The sequence below is a fragment of the Anguilla anguilla genome, chromosome 2 (assembly GCF_013347855.1).
Source record: "Anguilla anguilla isolate fAngAng1 chromosome 2, fAngAng1.pri, whole genome shotgun sequence".
In the NCBI taxonomy this organism is placed as follows: domain Eukaryota; kingdom Metazoa; phylum Chordata; class Actinopteri; order Anguilliformes; family Anguillidae; genus Anguilla; species Anguilla anguilla.
In genome coordinates, this window is record NC_049202.1 from 47,250,558 (window position 1) to 47,270,573 (window position 20,016).

The 20,016-nt window shown below is 42.2% G+C and overlaps 1 protein-coding gene across 4 annotated transcripts in view; it reads right to left on the reverse strand.

Moving 5' to 3' along the window:
* The window catches only part of radil (Ras association and DIL domains), a 45,896-nt gene extending 26,172 nt beyond the window's left edge, over positions 1-19,724 (reverse strand). Inside the window, exons 1-8 of one of the 4 annotated variants that reach the window (XM_035407394.1) lie at positions 19,100-19,724; positions 17,719-17,835; positions 16,026-16,606; positions 6,425-6,541; positions 5,602-5,894; positions 3,524-4,231; positions 1,337-1,374; positions 767-924 (exon numbers count right to left, since the gene is read on the reverse strand). In XM_035407394.1, coding sequence (XP_035263285.1) covers positions 767-924; positions 1,337-1,374; positions 3,524-4,231; positions 5,602-5,894; positions 6,425-6,541; positions 16,026-16,606; positions 17,719-17,747 — 1,924 coding nt within the window. In that variant the 5' untranslated portion in view covers positions 17,748-17,835; positions 19,100-19,724. Of the gene's footprint in view, positions 1-766; positions 925-1,336; positions 1,375-3,523; positions 4,232-5,601; positions 5,895-6,424; positions 6,542-16,025; positions 16,607-17,672; positions 17,836-19,099 lie in introns of those variants that run through there. The other 3 variants (XM_035407392.1, XM_035407395.1, XM_035407393.1) reach the window with 3 other exon arrangements.
* Positions 19,725-20,016: the final 292 nt, after the last annotated feature.

Below are 20,016 nucleotides of genomic sequence, written 5' to 3' on the forward strand. Positions count from 1 at the left end.
GTATAAGATTATACATAATTTAAGTGTGCTTCTGTATAACATCTAGCTGCAGCACACATGCCATTGAATAACAATGAAGAGAGTAATGTATATGCTACCCTTAGCCAAAATGAAGAGTGACCTGTACTGTCTTGGGCTGACTTTGTCTGGAACAGAGACCTAATGCAAGGACACAAGGAGGATGAAGCCCAGGTAATCTTGTGGGAGATAATAGCATTTCCCAGGCTGGGGGCTGTCACAGTTAATTACCTCCCAACCATCATGTGGCAGCAAAAGCACTAACAGGTCAGTGCTGCACCACTCGCCTGGTAAAGAGCATAAAGCTGATCTGGGGCTCTTCTGCTCAGACTACACACCTCCACTGTACAGCTATCTACTGTGCCTCTTAAAACTCATGCTGTCAAATGTAAGCTACGGTGGCATATAGTATTGTGGTGTCTCCCATGAACACCAAGCACAATGGATGAAGCTCTCAGAGAGACCTCTTAATATATAGCTCCAGATTTACAATGATATGCATAACAAATGGCTCCTGAGCCCAGTTCTCCCACAACTCTTAATTAGTGCTTTTTATATTACCAGCCCACATTCATCTTGAGAGGTTTCAAAGTGAAACGTATTCACTGAAGATTCACACACTGTATTTAAGTTAAGGCTTACTTTTGTCAAGTGGAGAATTCTCAGTGATTTCTATGAGAGAACTGGTCAATTATTTTCCTGCGGTGGGTATACTTGAGAGAGTGTAAGTGTAACAGACAGGACACACCTTTAGAATCCAGCTTTTCAATGCTCTGCATGTAGGTTGGGGACTTCTGCTGGATGAAGTAGAGAATCTCGATGGCGTTGGACATCCAGAAAAAGATGAGCTGCAGGTCAGGGACCAGGTCTGAGATACTGAGCAGAGAGAGGGACGCAGGGTCCTGGCTGGAGAGAGAAGGAACAGCGGAAGTTATGGCTCCTTCCCATTCTCAAAGAATTTTAACTGAACATTCATTGAGCCGAAATGAATTACAATGCTAACCTGCATTGGTTTTCAGCTAAAATGCCGTACATGTAATATGTTTTCAAACCATTTGCAATACAGTACTGTAAACACAGCCTTTAAGACAAGGGTTTGCTCTGCATGATTCACTGTAACTGGCTTTACTACTCTATATATCATTGAAGGCACATTCCGCTTCTAAATACTGCATATGAGATAACAGAACAATTATTGAGTATCGACTGAATCCAAATTTCAGGAGGACTTCAACTATGAGAGGCATGAGGATTCTGGTGAACAGAGCTGTTTGGGAGATGGAGAACACACTCCTGCAAGGCGGAACATGATACTCACTGCTGAGCTTGCTTCAGAGCCAATTCCTTTGTCTTCTCCTATGAAAGACATGTGGCACAATTAGGGATTCATTCATCTTTAAACACAGTGGGAAGATCTAACCTTTTGATTCCTTCCTATGAAATAAATTAGTCATTAAAGAAAGTACCTGGGAGATGCAGACCCCTTTGTTTATGGACTACCAATAGAAGAAATTTAGAACTAACCTATCATAATTGGGTCTGAATAATTTATTACAGTTAACAGTCTGAAACTGACCTCAATGTGCAATTAAAGCGTATGGCATCCTTGGGCTGGACAACCTTTGTGAAAATATTCAGATAGGGTTTCTCTGGCGGTAACATATCACTTGACCTGTGGAAACATCACTTGAAACTATTGTACTGGTTTCCATTTTCTCACATATCAATTCATCACCTCCTGCGTGTTTTTTGTTCATAGTGTCACCCACAATTAGCAAACTGAAGAGCAGAGGCACTCTGTGGTCAAACATTAATGCTGTGATCCAAGCTGACCTCTATGACAGAGACTAGCAATTAATCAAACTTTCTTTCATTCAAATACTGCACATTGTTTTTTGCACTGTAATGTTGGATGTGCTGATGCTCCCTTTATTGATTTACAGCAGTAAAACAATGGTGTATTTCTCAGGAGGTTAAATGTCTTTATGTACCTGTAACTGCCAAATTAAAGGAGGCATCAATCATTAAATAAATGAGTGATGCAAAGTATATTGATAGCAGGTGCCTCCACAAATGTGTGGTTAATTAAGAAATTCATTTTCCAGGATGTGTATAAATGCTAGGCAGGCCCAGTTGTCCATGATTCCAGCTACCGTAGCTAGGAGAAGTGATCTTAGTGACCTTAAAAGAGGGGTGGTTATTAAGGCACATTTGGCAGGAGCGTCAATGTCGAAGTCCGCCAAACTTGCTGATGTTTCACGAGGAACAGTTGCTAAGGTGATGTTGGCATGGAAGTCTAAGGGAAAGACATCATCAGCTGGGGCAGCTGTGTTTGAGAGTGCATGCGCTTTGATCGTGTTGTCCAAGCACCGGTTCAAGATACAGGGCAAAACAGACAAGCAACTCTGAACAGCTGTCCACATTCTGTATATCAATCTAGGGCATGAGCTGGCAGCTTCATCAAGAACAGCCCTTCAAAAACGTAACACAGAGCTACCATATACAATGCCTGGTGCTTCCTTTATTTTGGCAGTTAGCTGTGCATTATGACCCGTACATTAGCCACCATGTTTGATAGATGGATTTTATGGAAACTGGAACAAGTATTTTGTTTCAAAATGTTTACAGACCCTGAGCACAACATACTTCACAAATTACATAACACACCTCCCAAAGAACAGGTACCTTATTTAGATATCTGCATTACTTGTAATTACAACAGCACAAATGATCCATTATTGATGCTGCACCAATAGGAATACAGTAACTTTTGCTTTCAGTAAAGCAGATATCTCTTGGCCCAGACACAGATAACGATAAAGGAAAGTTGCCAGGTGCTTTGAGTAGAATTTTAGAAAAAGAGCTGCATCACATAGTGTTGAGCTGGTAAATAAAATGTAACACCTCAGCTCAAAATGTCCCTGGGACTTTTGGTCTTAGTCTGTCCTTTCAAAGAGTTCAAGAGTAAAAAATGACCACACTTATATTAACTTGCAAACCTCAGTGAGAGATCAATAAGCCCTGAGCAATTACCTTTAGATCTGACTGCATATAGGCGTATGGCCTGACTTTCATGCATGTACAATTTTGCCTCATAGACATTGTTTGATTTGAAATATAAATTTGATTAGTATATATATATATATATATATATATTCCCTCATAGTATCCATTTGATAAGTGATAAGGAGAAACTCATTAATTCATCAGAACGCCTTTGTAATTACAGTCATCATTCCCCACCCACTGCACTGTGCTGGCAATTAAATGTCAGATCACAAGAAAACTGCCACAGCTTGAGGAATGTAATTATAAATGTAGGGGAAGGGAGCTGTCTGTGCATAAACTGCAGCACCGGGGACTGCAGCTGCTTTCATGTCTGCACAGAAGCTGTATGAGAGGAAGGCATAGAAGAAGGAAGGAAGGAAGAAGCACCACAAAACACAACAGAAAGTTTCAGAGACAACGGCCCACTGCTTTTTTTTTAGGGAAAAGCAACACTAACCCAAGCTATAGACTGTATCCTTTTCACAATCTTTAGGAGAAGCTTCCCAAAGCTCCCTGGCTCAAAAGCTGAGGCTGAGTGCTTGATGCACAGGCAGAGGAGGAAGGCCGGGGTCAGCTTGTGGTCATCCCCACCTGGCTCGATGAGGGACATAATTCTGCTGATCAGCTCGTCCTCGTGGCCTTTCTCGAAGTCCAACTGCAGCTTCCTCTTCTGCAGGCTGCGGGTTTTCGCCAGGTGGGACTTGGCGCTCCGGACGTCCCGGCGTCCCGGGAGCTTGTCCCTGATCAGAGAGCCACACAGGCGGCAGGCGTGCCCCGCCGCCCCGCCGGCCGCCTCGCCCTCCGCCTCGCACAGCTGGTTGAGGGTCCGCAGGCGGGCCAGGGTCTGGGCGGGCAGGGGCTTGGAGCTGACGGGGTCCTTGTAGAGGAAGATGTAGTGCGCGCCGAAAGAGAGCAGGTCCCCATGGCGCAGGTGCGTGGTGCGCTCGGCGCGCGAGAAGTTGACCAGGACGCTGGCCTGCGGCACCGGCTCCACCGCCAGCCGCTCCTCCACCGCCGCGCTGAAGCGCCGCATCACCTGCACCTTCTTGATCTTGCAGTGCAGCGGCAGGATGTCCGGGGACGACAGGCAGATGTTGGGGCGCGCGGAGGCCGTCTCCTGCCCCACCGTGTGCTGATCCCGGTTCAGCAGGTACACCAAGCAGTCCTGCCCAAAAAATAAAGCCATACGGTCACAACCGGCCCTCTCCCAGGATTCTGTATGAAATAAAGAACAATTCCCAGACAAAGTAGTAAAGAAAATGCATCATGGTGAAACAACGGTGTGCCGCAGATGGATAAGTAGACAGGATTTTTATAGATGGGAATCTGAAACTGCTTTTGCATGACAAACACATTGACTCTGTATTACTGAACAGAAGTTTGGTGCAAGGTGAGACAAGGTGAGACTAAATACTACGGCTGACCCAGAGATGTTCCATACATCAGTTCAGTCTGAATGTTCAGGAGAAAAGCCTCCACAGTACAGTACGCACACACTTAAAGAACACATCTACTTCCTTTCTTTCATGGGTTTAGACACAATATACTGCAGACAATGGTCCCTGAGGGCCAATGTGGTCTCAGTCACGGTTATGCATTGATCTGAAAGTTTTGCTTGTGTAGAAACACTCTTAAGGACAGAGATATTCTTTCAGAACGACTCACTGGGGCGCTTCGTGATCAATTTCTACCTAATTGGTTGTGCTGGGAGAAAAGCAGCATCATGCTGTACAGAGAATGCAGTCGATTAGAATGCTTCGAGCCAAAAGAACAATGGGCCATCTGTACACAGAAGAGGCTTATAGCTTATGGGGCTGCAGCATGTGCTCTAGGGTGCACACAGAGATGGGAGTCTCAAGCTAGACAACCAGGAATTCAAAAGCAATTGACTGAGAGCTCGTAGTAATCCCTTCCTCTGACTTTGCAATATTCTGACTCTCAAAATTATCTGTAGAAGTACTGTAGAAGTGGTATTCCTGCTCAGAGAGCAAAATATTGGAGCTGAACAAATATGGTTCCTTCACTTGCAAAATTAGCAACAAAAGACAAGATCCATTTTGATGACCTTCAGGAATACAGCCTACTTCTTGAGGCACAGTGTTAGCCAGTGCTCAGTGGAGCAGGCAGCCTTGCAGGTTGACTGCAGTCTTACTCTGGGCTAAGCACATTATTCCTGAGCCCACAGATTTCTCACTCTCTCTGAGCAGCCCCTCTTTTTCACAGATAAGGAAGGGTGCTATCCCTGCTCCACATGGAACAATTAACAAACAGCAATTCGGTATAACACAATGCCACATCTGAGTGCTCTGTTTAAACTCAATAAAAACCGACAAACTGATAGCCGATTACTATTTATTTCAACCACATGAACATGAATTAAAGGTGAAATCTGGATTGTTCAATGACATAAATATAATTTGCTATGTTAAATGAGATGAATATTGACTGAATTGTGAAAAATAATTGTTTACGATTGACTGAACATTTTAGAAGACATAATAAAACGGTTCCACATTGGAGATTGTGTTGTGTTACCTGTCGATTGTATCCTTGCAGCAGCAGGAGGTGTGGGGACTGGTAGAGTGAGTGGCGCACTCCACCGCTCTCTCTCTCCTCCTTCCTGTGTCCCCCCTGCAGCCCATCCCTGCTGCTCCGCCCCCTCAGGGGCCCAGGCAGGGTAGAGTAGTACCTCTTGGGCTCGTCCCCGGGGCCGCCCACCAGGTTGAGGCTGGTCTCGCTCAGGCTGCGGCAGAAGCTGGACCCGTGGGTCAGGGTCATGGTCCCCTTCGCCCGGTTCCGCTGCAGCTTCCTGGCCTGGGCATTGATATCTGCGGAGAACAGCCATGATCAGCACGTGACCACCCTGTGCTAGTGTGGCATGACAGTAACGCCACAGAGCATGGGGCACACATAGGTACATAAACCACCATGAAAGATGTCTTATGGGGGAGTGTTGATGCTATTGTGAGATACAGAGGACTTTGGTGATAGATGTACAGTATGCACATGCAATGAGATCCTTATATACTGACAATTACTGAATATGTCTGGTCATCAAGGATTCAGACCCAAGTCTATATACTGCTACCATCCTTCTGGCATTGTCTTAGGCCTCTAGGTCTTTAGGAACATCACACCAAAGAAGCCAATATCCAGTAAATTGTTTTGACAGTTAAGGTAACATCTACATATAGATTACAAAGATAAATTGGGTAAAGTTCGGTAAATTGAAAATACCTGGCCCACAGAAACTGTTAATTTCAGTGACCACTGTGGTCTGAACCCTGAGGATACAGGAGGAGGTGATGGCATGGCAAATGCGTATGGATGATACACCATACCTGAGGACAGTCCCCACCTTTAACACTAGCAGTAGAGGGCTTTACCGAGCGCGGGCCGTGGGGCGAACTCCGCGCTTTAATATACCCAGCTCTACCCATAGGAGGCGCTAGGATGTGGGAGTTTTTGTGGACTCCTACAACAAGGAAGGGCACACTCAACCACTGCCAACAAAGATATTGATGGCATTGTAAATACATAAACAAACAGTAAATTGTACTTGCAAATATACTGTAATGGCACATCAGTGTATGAGTCATTACAGCTGAGGTATGATTTATTTTACAGCCAATATAAAACCAGAGTTTTACTTACTCTAAGTGAAGAGTAAGTTATTACTGAAGGCATTCTCTATTAAGGGGAGAAATTATTGCAAATTATTTGATTCTCCTCCCATTAAGAATTCAAGAATACAGAGAGAGCGGGGTTGTCAGTTACATGCAAATCTCCTGTCAGTATAGCAGGCCTGAAAGAGAACACTGTAAAGGTCAATGCAAATCTTTAAAAGGAGGAAACACACAATTGTTTCACTTGTCACAGTGCATTACCTAACGGCATGTTCCTGTGAAGTAGCAGCATTTGATTTCATTACAAGACTTACTGAAATCATCCATTAAATGCTCTCTTCCTCCATCTTAACTCTCTCTACACTGTATGTGTTATGCACTGTATTCTGCCACTAGGATAAAATGCACTGCATTCTGCCACTAGGATAAAATGCACTACATTCTCCTTCTAGGATAAAATGCACTGCATTCTCCTTCTAGGATAAAATGCACTGCATTCTCCTTCTAGGATAAAATGCACTGCATTCTGCCACTAAGTTAAAATGCACTGCATTCTCCTTCTAGGATAAAATGCACTGCATTCTCCTTCTAGGATAAAATGCACTGCATTCTGCCACTAGGATAAAATGCACTGCATTCTCCTTCTAGGATAAAATGCACTGCATTCTCCTTCTAGGATAAAATGCACTGCATTCTCCTTCTAGGATAAAATGCACTGCATTCTGCTACTAAGTTAAAATGCACTGCATTCTGCTACTAAATGACTGTCAAAGCTGCAGATGTTGGTAGCTCTGCCGTTAGGCAGCACCCATGTATCTACTTATTATCAATCCTAATCATGGCATGGCGCTTTGCATGTATATTTAATCACTCAGCTGTGGCTTTGCCCTTTCAGGTCTCTCCATAACATTGTAAACATCAATGTAATCATAATTAAAACAAGGACAGAAACATTGCTGCATTGCAGAGTCCCAGAGCAGACCACTGTACTACACAGCGGACAATGAAACATCTACTGCTAATTCACAGGTATACATCTTCAAAAGGAACTTGGATTCAGTGCCCTACAGTCAAAACCAATGGTGGATTTGTAGATTGTACATTATTGATGGTTTTACTGGTGTGCTGATTTTGTAGGGGCAAGCAAATGTGCACACACTATATGGATTCTGCATCCAAAGAACATATTCTCAATCCACTATAGTATTGGCTGGGTTTGAGGAAGGATACAAATTGCACAAGCAAGAGAGAATACTTTTTCAGAGGTAGCAGACACTGTGCAAAAGATGTAGTTCATTGGGAAAATAGGTAGCTTTCACAAAAGGTGATTAAGGAAACAATATATAGACTGCAGGCATTTTGAAAATCTGGCTGCTTATACAGAGAAGTGACTGCTATTTATCATTCTGATAATGCATAGGATCAGGTCCCTGTACATGTTTGTTGATGGCTAGCCAGGTGCAGCCATTAATTATGAATTTCATCCCTTTGGGCAGACTTATGGGGGTTTAATTAACCTTCGCTAATTCAAATGCTTCAATAACCCCACAGAGCAGCTGCCACTTAAATAGATTTGGTGGGAGATGCAGAACACCCTTTTTCATAATGCCAAACACATATTCTACTCATAAAGTATCAATGAATTCAAATGACGCCATTTCTCCTTTGACTTTACCCCAGAGAACAAAATACAAACCGGGGACTAAAGTGAAAGGGAATAAACTCTCATGGACTCTGTGACCTGGTCTCCCTCCCTCATTTTCAACAAATGGCCGCATGAATGGCGCATGCAATAGCCTACAGGAGCTGAAGTGGAAGAGTAATACCAGCATTCAGCAATCTCCCCTAACAGAGAGGTGCAGCTCACTTTCAGGTCTCCCATCTAGGGTGTCACTTGGAAACTGCTGCTCCTTCATGGAAATCGCTGAGCTCATTTCGCTAAAACATGGTATCCACATTCATGTCCACATTCAGCCTTGATTATCTAATAACACACCTTTTTTATAGCAATAATAATATAGCTAGGCCTTCCAAATTCACGGATAACAGAGGGCTCTGAGATGGCTGACTGATAAACCTGACTGTGTGGTGCATGAACAGGATGGTGCGCCCCTTTCAGTGGCTAAACCTGGTAAATAATAAAAGAATCCACGGTACTGGGTTTCGCTTTTAGGGCGTCTCAGATCAGTGCCGTCGAGCTCCTTGCCCCTCAGAACTGCTCAGCCCGGGTCTGACTCCGTGACATTTTGAAAGCAGACATTTCAGAGAACAAGCCAGAGCTTCAAATGTCAGCACTGACACCAAAGACACATGAGGAGAGATGACACGTTTCAGTGAAAGGTATTACCTCTCTTTGAGATTACTATGCACTTGAATAGGAATAGGGGCAGAGGACCTGAATAACCAGGGGTTGATGTAAGTGGTACGCAAGTGTGCGTGCACTGCAAAAAGATTAAAATGGCCAAAATTGAATCGTATCTATTTTTACGCGTGCGCTTTTTCTTGTGACATAAGATTGCACACTTTAGTCTTTTCGCCCTGTATGCCTGCCTGCGTACCACTTACGTCAACCACTGTGAATAACAAACCAGGGGGCCTCCCTCACATCCCACCAAACATGCACGTGGCCACACCCTTTGGAACTGAATCATTTTGTATACATGTGCAAAAGAATGCTGATAGTGACATTATGCCACTGGGAAAATTATACAAGAAAAAAAACCTGTCAGTTTAAATTTCATGGGTCTTAAACACAGGTTTGGCCCACCATTCTACCTCAGAACAATGTGGATTGGGACTAATTATTTGCCTCTAAAGGCACTGAGCCAATTACGATTACAAAGTACACATACAGTATATCTATCAAAATGATGTCCGTACATACAGTATGTGCATACGCAGTGCATCATCGGATAATTATATCTTGCAGCTATACATTTACAGTTAAATGCAAAAGTATTGGCACAGTTGTGTCAAATTGGTTGTTTTTCCTCTGTACAAATCTTTTCCTTTTTATTTCAAATCAAACGATGGCTATGAGGAACAATTCACAATGTTTTCAATTCATTTCATGTGTTTCTTTTCAACAGACATTGAACTATATTACACCAATCCCAGTCAACCACTCAAGTCTCCCTATTCCATGTCAGCATAAGTATTAGGACAAATGATCGTCAGTCATTTCACAGGTTTTCCATATTACTCTATTCATAAATGGAAAGCTGTGAGTGTCAGTGTATGGATTAGATCCTCTGGAAACATTTGTAGAGTCTACTTCATAAGATGAGACACAACACAAGAAAACTGCAGATGAGGGCCAGAGAACTGAATTCTCAAGAAAGCTATTGTGAGGATGAAAAAAAGAAAAAAGCTACTGCAGAATATCTGTGCATTCCAAAGTCAGCAGTATGGAAAGTCCTGAAGAAGAAACTAACAACTGGAGGATTTATGAACCACCAGCGATCAAGCCATCCGCAGAAGTCATCAGAAAGTGATGGCGGGATGATTAAAAGAACCGTGAAAAATATCTTAAATTGTCAGCTCGAGTAATTGCAAATGACCTCCGTACATTAGGGTTAAAAGCATGGCTTGACACTGAGCGCAGAAGACTGAGGAAGGCTAATTACAGAGGCTACACTTCCAGATGTAAACCTATCATCAGCTCCACAGAAATGCAAGATGGGAATTTGCAAAAAAATAGATTAGCCTGACGAATTTAGGAAATAAGTCTTATGGACAGATGTGGTGGAAAGGTGAAAATGTGGAGAAAGAGAAGTATTGCTCTGGACCCACAGAAGACTACTTCATCTGTCCAGCTAGATCCAATTCAATGGTTTTGTTGATGAAGTAACAAGTGAGGGCAGCATCAAAATGTCTGTTGAAGAGTACAGAAACATGTTGTCCACCAATATTCAGAGAAATTCCACCAAATATTTTGGACAGAAGTTTATCATGTAGCAAGACAACAACCGAAAACTTAACCAAGGAGCTTATCAGGAAGAAAAGGTGGAAGTGTTTGATGTGGCTCAGTCAGTCACCAGATTTAAAACCCACTGAACATGCTTTGCACTTCGCTCAAAAGGAAACTGAAAACCGAAGCCCCAGCAAAGACAGCTTGCCAGAGAATCTCAAAAGATCACATCATGAACCCAGTGATGTGCTCGATTTGCAGAATCAATGCCGTCATCCAATGTAAATAAAATATTGACCTTGCAAGTCATTCAATTTGTCAAAACATACTTTGTTCCAATACTTATACTGACTGGAAATAGGTAAACTTGATGAATAGAATGATATAATAGTTCAATATACACTACATGCCCAAAAATATGTGGACACCTGACATCCAAAATGTCATCTGAATTTATGGGTATTAATATGGAGTTGGGCCACCCTTTGTTGCTATAACAACCTCCACTCTTCTGGGAAGGCTTTATACTAGATGTTAGAGCATCGCTGCAGGGATTTGCTTCCATTCAGCCAGAAGAGCATTAGAGAGGTCATGCACTGATTGGGCAATTAGGCCTGGCTCACATTTGGCTTTCCAATTGATCCCAAACATGTTGGATGGGGTTGAAGTCAGGGCTCTGTGCAGGCCAGGCAAGTTCTTCCACAATGTTCTCAACAAAACCATTTCTATATGGACCTTGCTGTGTGCCTGGGGGCATTGTCATGCTGAAACAGGAAAGGGCCTTCCCCAAATTGTTGGTGAAGCACAGAATTGTCTAGCATGTATGCTGTGATTAAGATTTGCCTGTACTGGAACTAAAGGGCCTAGCCCAAACCATGAAAAACAGCCCCAGAGCAAGGGGAGTCCAGATACTTTTGGTCATATAGTGTATGCAAAACAAAAGTCAAAAACACATAGACATTCTGAATTTTGACTTGTCAAAGTCATTGTCTGATTTGAAATACAAATATAATTAGTATAGAAACCAATTTGCCACGGCTATCCAAATACTTTCGCATTTAACTGTACATGTGACTATATCAGTTCAGGAATATGTACAGTAATTGTTTATGTATACTACATTGTTGAACATTATTTTTGTGTAAATGCCTGAGCTTCAGAAACTACTGTTAAACATCAGAAAAAATGTGACCCACCTACAAAGACAAGACTGCACATACATGAATAGCATATAAATTCCATCATTCTTTCCACTGGAATATGTGGACTGGATGTTGCTCTAGATTGAGTATTGTGGTCACACACAAAGGCAGGAAGTTTTTATGATGGGCAGAGGGCTGTAATGATGCTTGGATAAGAGACCTATCAGTCTGTCACAGTAACAGATTGAGAGGGAATTGGTGTGTTACCTGTCTAATCCATCAACACTCTCTCTGCACTTATATGACAATGTGTGCCAGAGCTGCTAAGCAACGAAGGACTACCATTGATGGTGATTCTAAACATAGTCACAGTTCTTCTCGTGTTTATCCCTATGTAGCCTACATATGTATGTATGCATACAGTCAGAAATAGTTTAGAATACTAAAAATTACTAAATTACTAATATTTATAAATACTAAAAATTACATTTGTAAAATGCAATGACATACTAAAAAATAAAACAAATAGGCATACAAAGCATAATGAACATTATAAAACAAGCCAGGTTTTCCAAGAAAATGGCTACCAACCATTCAATCCTTTTCATAAAAACAACTCTAATTGACAAGTGATACCTTTCCTTAAAGGACACATTTATGAAAGTAAAAGTATTTTTCAAATACTAACACATTACAGTTAAAATTTGGCCACTACAAATCTGTCACGGCAGATGGGTTGATAGTAACAAGATTGAACAGCAAAATACAGTGAAAGAAAAACACTGCATTCATGGGGTTCACTTGGTTACTCTGAATTCTGAAATTATTTATTATGGATCATGTAGAAACAGAAAAAGAAAATTGTACATCGCAGATTTAAAAAAACTCTTGCAGTTAAATTTATTTAGCATATTTTATCTAGGATTGTCTTAGGAGAGCACTGAATTTAAGAGATAAGGAGTTTAAGAAACAATAAGGGTGATCTTTGATTAAGATCTTTGTTACTGAGACCAATTCTGTCCTATGTCATTTTTAAATACTCAGACCATGGCCAACTTTCAACTGCAGAGAAAGCGGCAGCATGGACCGTGCCAGAGAGAAACACTGATGCACAAGAAACCAAAATGTGTGACAGGTCAAAAAAATAATAGTAATAATACGCTACTGCATTATTACTATTATTGTATAGTAGTAGTAATACTCTACTGAATAATTTACTGAATAAAACTGCAATTCATAGTTCCAGACTGACATACTGTACAAAGAAATTGAGGAAAACAGATCTTAGTTAACTGTTAGGGAAAATTGGTGTTTATAAAGCAACTGACGTGGTTTATATGTGGATACCACAAAGTAATAGTGTGCTATGCAAAATGGTTGTGCTTTTGATGTCATGGCTTTAATGCCATAGGCAGATGTACTTCGGTGTGCTTTTTTATAAACTTTCAGACACTTATCTCACTGATTTAAGTTAGAAGAAATTTGAAGCAGAGTTGCATACAGAGTTGAATTTGATTGCACATAGATTCATTATTGCGCACCGATTCATTATTGTAACACAGATGAGAGGGACATCTAGAAAGAGAGGAAGAGATCCTGCAATTACTGAGGCCACTTCAAAATGCAAATATCATTGTGATTAGATACTAAAACCATGGATCAGGTAGAGAATAAATGATTCAATAAAGTTGTTAGCTGTATTGATTATTTTCCTCCGGGGCGTTCTGGCTCAGGCTACAGCCTTGTTGGAACAGTAATTTAGCACTAGAGGAAGACACACTTTTGTGGACTACACAAAAATGCTCACAAATCCATCATCCAGCTCTCATCTTCTGTCCCACATAAAAAATGATAAAGACCCTGGTTTGAATCCTGTTATTAGGTCATACAGCCAGAAATGTCGACCCTGCATCCTGATCTGACTTAATAAGATTTTCACTGTGTCTAGAAATATTGCGCAAACATACGGTAATCCATAACAATATCAATAAATACATTTTGCACCATGTGCAATATCATTTTAGACTATGATAAAACAAAACGGTTGCCTATTGCTACAGGGACAGAGCCAAAAGACTGAATTATTTCTGTGACATGAAAAGATTCCACTGCAGATAAGAATAGATGTTTTAAATGAATCAAAATTTCTCAATACATATAAGACATATATGTTACATGTAATATAGGCCTACATATTATAGGCAGGGCTGCCAAAAAAAAAAAAAAAAATACACCATACCAATATTACAGCCAATCCAGTGACAGAGCCCCTGAAAGCGCCCCCACCCCCCAACAATATTCTGAAAACCTGCCCAGAAGACATGCTATAGCGTGTGATATTCTTTGACTTGCATTGTCTCCATAGAAACTAATGACCGATGGCTTTGTGCTGAGGCATGGCATTTGCCAAAGGGGGCTGTGGGGGAGACTGGGGGAGACAGAATGCATCATAAAGCACACTGATTATGATGGGGAAAATGCACATTGTTTCCATTCCTGGGATAAACCGGCTCCCACAGAGTACTGTTTTTACTGCCCCACTTCAAGCCCTGGATCAAGTCCGACAATACAAATTCCAGTGAGAACCCTTTCAGGTCTCCTCTAAAAAACGAAAAAATCAACAGAATCTGGACATAACTCAACTGCATTGTCAAACAAAACTTCATTATCAAGACTGGACTACTCTGATCTGCATCAGGGTCACACGGAGATGATATAGATGTATGATGTCGCTGATATTACAAACATAGTCTTTTAAATGTGTGACATTCCATATGATTAAGATCATATAAAGTGAAACTCAAGTTCCACATTTAGCTAAATCAAAAGCAACACCAGATACCATTTGTCTTCGTATGGCGTCCTTTCAAAAAATATGAAAGCAAAGTGAACTATCCCTCACAGTCAGCACTCACACAGTACCCATTGGCTAGCGAACCAGTTAACATTTTTAATTCAGTAGTGAAGTTAACATTCTATAACCTCCCGATAAATGCATCAATAGTTGATGATTTATATAAATGAAAAACTCTTGCCATTTGATTCTTCAAAAGTCAAATGCATAATATGTGGAACAATAATCATGATAATTACACAAATCTCTACTTTTATTACTGAGAGTGCAACACCAATCCTAACGCTGAATAACAAAGTTAATAAAGCGTTCCACATCACGTGCTGACTAACATTATTTATTAGTTCACAGATCAGTAAGCCATTTGGCAGCCATGTCAGTCCATCCGTAATGTCTTTGGGATGGGAGGAAAATCCATTTACAGACTTAGGCAAAACGGAGGAGTAGGCGTCTGCTTAAAGACTGACTTACCCACCCAGCTGATGCTGCTGAATGCTCTGCCGCCATTGATTGGGTAAAGCTTCCCAAGAGGGTCAAGTTCCGTCATTCTAGTGGACACTTCCGATGGCGACTGAGACATTTAACGGCACATCTGAAATCTTATATTACCTGTCTTAATATGACAGTTGCTTAAATGATCTAAAGGTTACACTTCAGAGATGGTGGCAGAGGGTTGTGCTGACAACGCTGTCACTGTGGGCACAATAGCTGGACAATGACAATTAAGGCCAAAGTGGTTCTCAAGCATTTTGGATAGAGAAGGATTTTTGTCCAAAATATTTAACCCTCTGAAATTTGCATGTGAGTTCACATGCCCTATCTAGCCCTTGTACTGCACTGTGTCTGGACCCGTTTTAATATGCACCTCACACCCAAGGCTGATATAGGGGTAGCTGAGGTAGCAGTTCTTGCAGAAAAGTGGCACTAACACTTCTGGTATAATGATAATGCAAAATTTATGTGTGAGCCTTCAAAAACCTTGGAGGCAGCATGGCAAAGTAAAGTGTGAACTGTTCAGGAGGCACCTGAACCCAACTCACACATTTACTTTGTCATGAAGGTTTGCCCTTCTCAAGAAGTCCTGATTGACAGAGCATCAATCCATGCCCTAATTTAAGAAGCACCCTCATGTACTGTTATACAGCCATGAAAGCATAACATGCTGTAGTTACAGATTGTGTCTGAATTTAAATTTTAAATTTGTCTAAATTTCTTAAAATTGACTGTCTTTCCTTGAGCTGGACAAAGGTTGCTGACAGAAGTAACACTGAACAAGAACGGAAACATGCCTTTGTGTACAGTACACCACAAAATGGAGTGAAGAGTATACTGAGAACAGGGCGTTATCTTGAGCCCAGAGCTGGTTAAACTCCTCAGACAGAATGAGAGCCGGGGAGAGTAATAGTGGCAGCGTGGCAGGTGCTTACCCGCAGTGACCGTGTCCTTCTCCTTGGCAGCCAGCTCCTCCACTTCCACCCGTCTCCGTAGCTCAAAGCGCCGGGCAAAGCCCTCCTTGGGCTTCCACAGGTCCTGCAGCAGCAGAGGCTTCTCGTTGTCCCCCAGGGCCCTCAGGCATTCTGTCCGCCAGTGCTTCTCCGGCCCCTCGAACTTACCGATGACGTCACAGAGCACGTAGCAGCTGGCGGCCGTCTTGTTCAGGGAGTAGCGCTCCAGGGCCTCCTTGATGAGCTCCTGCGCGCTGGAGCGCGGCGTGGCCAGCACGCTCTTGTAGTTGGCCCCCGCGCAGATCTCATCCCCGAAGATCTTCAGCACCCCGGGGGCGGAGGTCTGGGTGGAGAGCTCGGCCGGGTCGTCCGTCACCTGCTCCGGGAGGTTGGTGACAGAGCGGCGGTCCCGGTAGCTCAGGGTGCGATACAACACTTGGGTGAAGGTGCGGCTTTGCCTCTTCAGCTTGCTCTTGGAGGGCAGAGACATGCTGCTGGCGGAGGATCCATAAAACATCGCGCTCGGGCTAGGGCTCGCACTCGCGCCACAGCGCAACCTAGAACTGCAGGAGACAGAGGCCACACTCAGGGGAGAAGTTCACACCAAAAAAGCAATAAAGCTCACTAAAAGCAGTCCAGTCCAGCAGTATCACTGAAGTGTACAACTAAGAAGGCAAACTCGGTAAGGTAACTACATTAGACATGCTTCATTAACATAAATGGTATGGAATATGATCATATGTAACATTCAAAATAAACTGCTAATTTTTCTCTTCCAGCTACTCTTTGTAACAAACCATCATCGTCATCGGATGGCTGTCATTGACAGCTGTGAAAAAAGCCTGTCCCGTTTCCTGTTAGCATCACACAGACCCTACTGTGGGCAGGATGGGCCTGGACCACTTATCTCAGTAAAGCAAACACAGGCGTGCCCAAATATAACATTGTGGACATTAAAAAAAAGTTATGGAAAAACAGCATCAGCCCTGAAGAGAAGAGATAAGGATAGAAAATGTGAAATAATTTCTGACATATTCCCAGCAAGTTATGGATGTTCTGGCACCTGACTGAGACCACTATCCAGAGCTACAGAGGGGGAAATGGGTGCCTTTAACTCCAATACAATCCAATACAACATTCTGAAGGTTGACGCAATATGCCTGTACTGCAGTTGGTAAGTTAAAGAGACACAATTCATCTGGAATGATAAAAAAACACCCTAAAAGGGATTCTTTATCCTGAGCACATAATCAGGGTAGAGTGACTGGGGGGGCTGCTTGAGGATCTCGGTGACATTAAACTGAATAGTGAAAAGTGTTCTAATGAGACAGAAATCCCACTGCAGTCTGCACCGCATGAATTCATTTGGCATGGACTATGACGACTGAATTGCAATGACTAAATCAAAGGAACAAATCTGTCTGCAGAGAGTACAATCTGCTCGTCTTATCCCTCCTTGGAAAAGAATCACAACCAGCTCTAGGATGATCCACACCTGTGCTATTCACAAAGAGTGTGTGAGGTGGGGGGAGGAGAGGGAGTGGTGGTGGGGGGGGGGTAGATTTGTCTGCTTTCTGCAGCCATTGTATAACTGGCTCAGTGGTGGGTGCTGTCGTAGTGCAGGGGTACCTTTCAGCTGCAGACAGAGACTGTGGCTCAGTGTGTGCTTAGCTACCTTACTGCAGAGTGCCTTCTCCCCTGCATCCAGCCAGCGTGGGGTGTGCAGTGTACGACGGAGGTAACGCACTGTATCTCTGCAGCCCCACTTCATCCGACAAGCCCACCACCCTGGCTGCAAAAGGACAAAGGGGATAACCGCGTCAGCCGAACACACAGTAATGCATGCAAATTCTGAGAAGTGAATAGTGTGCATGCTCTAAGAATAATAATGTTAATGATCCACACCCATTTTTAGTGAAACATTTTGCTCTTTGTTGAAGCTTCAATGGTGGGGTGCAGGGGGAAGGGGCTAAGTGAGCACAGACACCAGCGGCCCTGGCTCTCTGAAGGGCTGCAATCTTCATCAGCCACAAGCCATCCTTTCAAGATAACCTCTTTTTTTAGGTACCCCAGGGTTAAATAATGTTTTAGGTAGAAATGCTTTTCATACCTGTGAATTATCTATCAATTCACAGAGCATCTGCCTGCAGAAAATACTTATAGACAAAGAGGAAGATGTCCAATAGGCAGTGTCCTCAAATGACTAAGCCAGGTGAACCAGCAGGAAACAATTAACCTTTAAAAGCTCTTAAAACGAATAACATACTGGTTATATAGCTGCTTAGACACATTCAGTAAGCACAATGCCAAATTACTCCTTTAATTCCAGCATTCAAAATAATCAAAAAATCACTTTGCATTGCTGTAGAATCTTATAATACCTTAGAATTTATTTATCACTTCAGCTAAAATGAGGTGAATGAAATTACAAATATTGACACAAATATTGATAATATTACCAACCTTCGTATTGAAAACACATAGTACAATTTGAACTAAAATCCGCGTGCTTTTATTGTAGGCTACTAAATATATTCGCTAAGCTGAATTATAAAGTCGACTTAAGTCGGTAGTTTCAATAAAATTAGTTTTTGGACAATGAATTAAATCTGCTCGCCGAAGTATACCAACAGCCAACATTGAATTAATGCAGTGTGCAGCCCTATGTGTAGTTCAGACAGTTAGGTCTCCAGTAGCAACCAACCGCCAACAGAGAGGCACCTGCCAAACATTTAATTAATCAAAACTACGCCTGTTGCAGGTAACTCGCTGATACAGTAAGTCTTAGGCTTATCGATAATTTCCTTTACCTCAAGTATTTTCGAAATCACATTTCGATCGCAATAGTTTTTTGATAATAGGCTATTAATAGTCTATTGACAGAGAATAAGAGACCACCATTCGCTGTAATAATGCAGATTATGTTACTGCTGTATCAATTGTTTGTTTCTTTAATTTTAGACTGCGCTAGTCTAAATAACCTGCATCGGTATTTGAGTTATTGTTAAAAATGATATTTAAACCATCTAGCGACAAAGACATCAGGTGCTACTCACGTTGTCTGCAGCGGCAGTACCCATACTGCTGCCATTCTCATGTTCTTCATATTTCCTCACGCTGAATTTGGAATGAATTGCAGTAAAATTGTCTCCGTCCAATATGCAGCGCTGCCGCTATATTATCTTTCCTCAAAACTTGCTCAGTCTCCGGTGTTCACGTTTTTCGTTATTGGTGCGTCTCTCAGGGCTACCCTTCCAGACCGCAGGCGTATCTTATCTGCATTCCCAGGGTCCGACTCCTGCCGGAGATATGCGAACTCCGTGAGCTTTCGGCTGGTGTTTGGACAGCATCTAGCCTATCTTTGAATGAGCACCTATCCACAGGTTTATTGTCTCCATCTACTGGGCATTATTGGAACTCTTTTCTTACTGTAATAGAACCAATCGGTTCTATTACATGACCATAGGCTTTCCAGATAGCTTTTTAGTAACCGATCAAAAATAACTGTTGTGTTATCACATAAACTAATAAAGTACCACACGAATGGAATGTGTAAATACTTCAGGCCATATAATTTAAATTTACATTCAACACTGACATGAACTTATCTCCAGTTTCCCAACAACAAAACTGAAGCCTATTTCAGGAATAAAATTCTGTGCAAACCACTTTCATTCTAGCATTCTCTGGAGGCTCTACTCTCTAATGTTATGCAATTTTTTCATGAATATATATATTTTTCTGCACCTTAATTGTCACTGCAGCCAAATTGTGACAGGCTTGCCAACATATGTCACAAGAGTATCTGGTATTAGCGGCATCTTGAAATTATTAGAATCCAATCTCAAAGACAAAACAATGAATGCACCAAGAGCCAGCTGCAACCCTTTACTGTAAGAGTGCCTCAACTCCTGCACTATGCCTGTCGGTTTAGAGACCACACTTATAACCACCACATAAATATCTGAATAGC